Source organism: Empidonax traillii, unplaced genomic scaffold, assembly GCF_003031625.1.
Source record: "Empidonax traillii isolate 1590-97213 ecotype Southwest subspecies unplaced genomic scaffold, ASM303162v1 scaffold4803:size9199, whole genome shotgun sequence".
Taxonomy (NCBI): domain Eukaryota; kingdom Metazoa; phylum Chordata; class Aves; order Passeriformes; family Tyrannidae; genus Empidonax; species Empidonax traillii.
Genome location: NW_020959996.1, coordinates 6,178 through 9,199, shown reverse-complemented (window position 1 = coordinate 9,199; position 3,022 = coordinate 6,178). Strand labels below are relative to the sequence as shown.

Below are 3,022 nucleotides of genomic sequence, written 5' to 3'. Positions count from 1 at the left end.
TTCCCAGTTAAAAATAAAAGCCCAGAGAACACGTTCATCCCTCTGGACTCCTCGGGAAAACCCTCTCCTCTCATACAATCCTGGATACCCTGAGTTGGAAGGGCCCCCCCCACCAGCACCGCTGAGTCTCTTTTTACCCCTCTAAACGTGCCGATTTCGCCTCTTTTTCCCCTCAGATCCCCAGCCTGGAGCGAAGGAGGAGGCGGGTGCTGAGCCCTTCCTGAAACCACCGGCCGCCAGAACCCCTGGATCATCATCATCCCTCCGGAAAAGACGCCTGGGCACCCCCAAGCCGAGGCTGAGCCCCTTGAGGAGCAGCCCCCGGAGAAGGGGGAGCAGCCCCAGGCAGGAGCAGAGCCCGAATTCCTTCGGCCTGTCCCCCCTCGTGGCCACCCCCCAGGGCAAACGGCGCTCCTGGCGCCGCTCCAGCCTCAAGGGCGGCAAGCGCCGCAAATCCCTGCCCCCCGTCCACGGGGACGTCGCTGGTGGGTGCTCCTCGGCCTCGTTAGGGCTTAATTTCCTGATTAAAACCCGCCCGGATCCCTCTGGGAAGCCCAGGGGGGGGTCCGAGGGTCAGCGGGGATGCTGCACTGGATCTTCTGCCCGGGAGGATTTTGCAGCTCCTGCCTTTTGATTCCCTGACTCTTGGTCCTTGAGGGTGACTTTTCCTCTTTCTTTTTTCCCTTTTTTCTCCTTTTTCCCCCCATTTTCTCCCTTTTTCCTCTTTTCCTCCCTTTCTCCCCCCCTTTTTCTCCTTTTTGCCCTTTTTCTCCCTTTCTTTTCTCTCATTTTCTCCCTTTCTTTTTCCTCTTTTCCTCCCTTTCTTTTCCCCTTTTCCTCCCTTTCTTTTCTCCCATTTTCTCCCTTTCTTTTTCCCTGGTTTTCTCTCTTCTTTTTCCCTTTTTCTACCTTTCTTTTTCCTCTTTTCCTCCCTTTTTTCCCCCTTTTCTCCCTTTTTCTCCCTTTCTTTTTCCCCTTTTCCTCCCTTTCTTCTTCCCCTTTTTCTCCCTTTCTTCTTACCAATTTTCTCCCTTTCTTTTTCCTTTTTCTCCCTTTCTTTTTCCCCTTTTTCTCCCTTTCTTTTCCCCCTTTTTCTCCCTTTCTTCTTCCCCTTTTTCTCCCTTTCTTTTCCCCTTTTCCTCCCTTTCTTTTTCCCCTTTTTCTCCCTTTCTTTTCCCCTTTTCCTCCCTTTCTTTTTCCCCCTTTTTCTCCCTTTCTTCTTCCCCTTTTTCTCCCTTTCTTCTTCCCCTTTTTCTCCCTTTTCCCCCTTTTTCTCCCTTTCTTTTTCCCCTTTTCCTCCCTTTCTTCTTCCCCTTTTTCTCCCCTTTTTCTCCCCTTTTTCTCCCCTTTTTCTCCCCTTTTTCCCCCCTTTTTCCCCTTTTTCTCCCCTTTTTCTCCCCTTTTTCTCCCTTTCCCCTGCTCCCTCCACATCCTGCCCCCCCCATTCCCGCCCAACAACATCCTTTGGGAGCTGCAGAGCCCATCCCACCCTTTTTCTGCGAGTTTAATCACTCTCACCCACCTCTACCCTCATTTTTCAGAGCTAAGCAAATCCATCAGCCTGGACCTGCCTGAGACTGAGCGCCTCTCCACGCTGATCCTCTCCTGTTTCCAGGTAGATTCCTTTTTTTTTTTTTTTTTTTCCTTAAAAATGCCTTTTTTTCCCCCTTTTCCCACCAAATGCCCGTGGCGTTCGTGTCACTGACCCCTCACAGGGGGTGGGGATTCCTTTCTCCTCCCGCAAAACGGGGATAAAAGCTGACTTCCCTTTTGCCAGGAGATGGGGATAAAAGCTGACTCTCCCTATTTTTCCTGGATAAACCCTATTTTTTCCCCCTTTTTTTTTCCCCCCCCAGTTCACTGCCCAGAAGCTCGAGCAGGCCCTGAAGCGCAGGAAGGGATTCAACCCCCAGGCTTTCGCTGCCAAGGGTGAGGCTGGGGCTGCCGCATCACAAAGGCTCAAAAAAACCAGGGATTCTCCCCCTGGAAACTGAAATCCTCCTGGAAATTTGGGAATTGGGTTTTTCCAAGAGGCGGGGGAAGGCGCTGCGAGATCTCAGGGGGTTTGATTTTCCCCCCCCTCCTTTTAATTCCTTAAAACCTGTGGAATGAATAACTCGGACCGAGGCTCGGAGCGGGACCTGGGGGTTGTTCCTGGCTGTTCCTGGTTTTCCAGAGGGCTGTTTTATCCCGGTTATCCCGTCGTTTTTTCCCCCCCTGCAGTGCAGTCGGTGTCGGCGGAGCTGGAGCGGTTGGTGCAGAGGCTGAGCCGGGATGGGACGCTCCGGGACTGCGTGGAGGATCCCAAAGGGTGAGGGGGCGGGGGGGCTCATCAGCTTGGATTTTGGGGGAAAATAATCCCTTTTTTTTCCAGCCCTGGGCACAGGAGGGAGTGGAATCGCATCCCTGGAAGTGCCCAAAAAAACCTGGGGGTTGGTTGGGGACAGTGGGGACACATCTCAGGGGTGGCCTTGGCAGCGGTGTCGGGATTTGAAGGTCTCAGAGGCTTTTCCAGCCTCAAAAATTCCCATGGTTTGGGTTAATTTAACATCTTAATGAGCTGGAAGTGCCCCAGGCCGGGTTGGACTGGGATTTGGAGTCACCTGGGGCATGAAATGTCACCAGGGGGTGACCCTGGATCACCCTCCAGGCCTTTCCCAACCCAAACCGCTCCGTGGTTTTATTTTCCCGCCTTTCCTCTCCGTCCTGCCCATCCCAAAATCCCCATCCCCTGCTCTCCCCCCTCCAAGGATTTTTGGGAAGGGGGGGAGGGGGGTGTTTGATGTCCCTGAAAACCAGGACCTTCAGTGCCATTTTTGGCCATTTTCGGCAATTTTTAACATTTTTTTTACTGCAAACTTCCCCCCCGAAAAATTCCACAGAATCCCCCCCCCCCGAAATTTGGGATTGGGGTGGGAATTGTGTCCCTCCTCCCGACTGTCTCCCTGCTTTTCAGGGATTCCCTGGACGAGGCTCTGAGCGAATCCGTGGCCCAGGTGAAGCGGCACATGGCCAGGTAAGG

General features: G+C 53.2%; 1 protein-coding gene across 1 annotated transcript in view; it reads left to right on the top strand.

Moving 5' to 3' along the window:
- Positions 1-176: 176 nt before the first annotated feature.
- Positions 177-3,022, top strand: part of DSN1 (DSN1 homolog, MIS12 kinetochore complex component) — a gene marked incomplete at both ends in the record, with an annotated part of 8,663 nt that continues 5,817 nt past the window's right edge. Inside the window, 5 exons of the mRNA XM_027910800.1 lie at positions 177-485; positions 1,542-1,615; positions 1,857-1,929; positions 2,224-2,311; positions 2,957-3,016. Of these exons, the coding sequence (XP_027766601.1) occupies positions 177-485; positions 1,542-1,615; positions 1,857-1,929; positions 2,224-2,311; positions 2,957-3,016 (604 nt within the window). The remainder of the gene's footprint in view (positions 486-1,541; positions 1,616-1,856; positions 1,930-2,223; positions 2,312-2,956; positions 3,017-3,022) is intronic.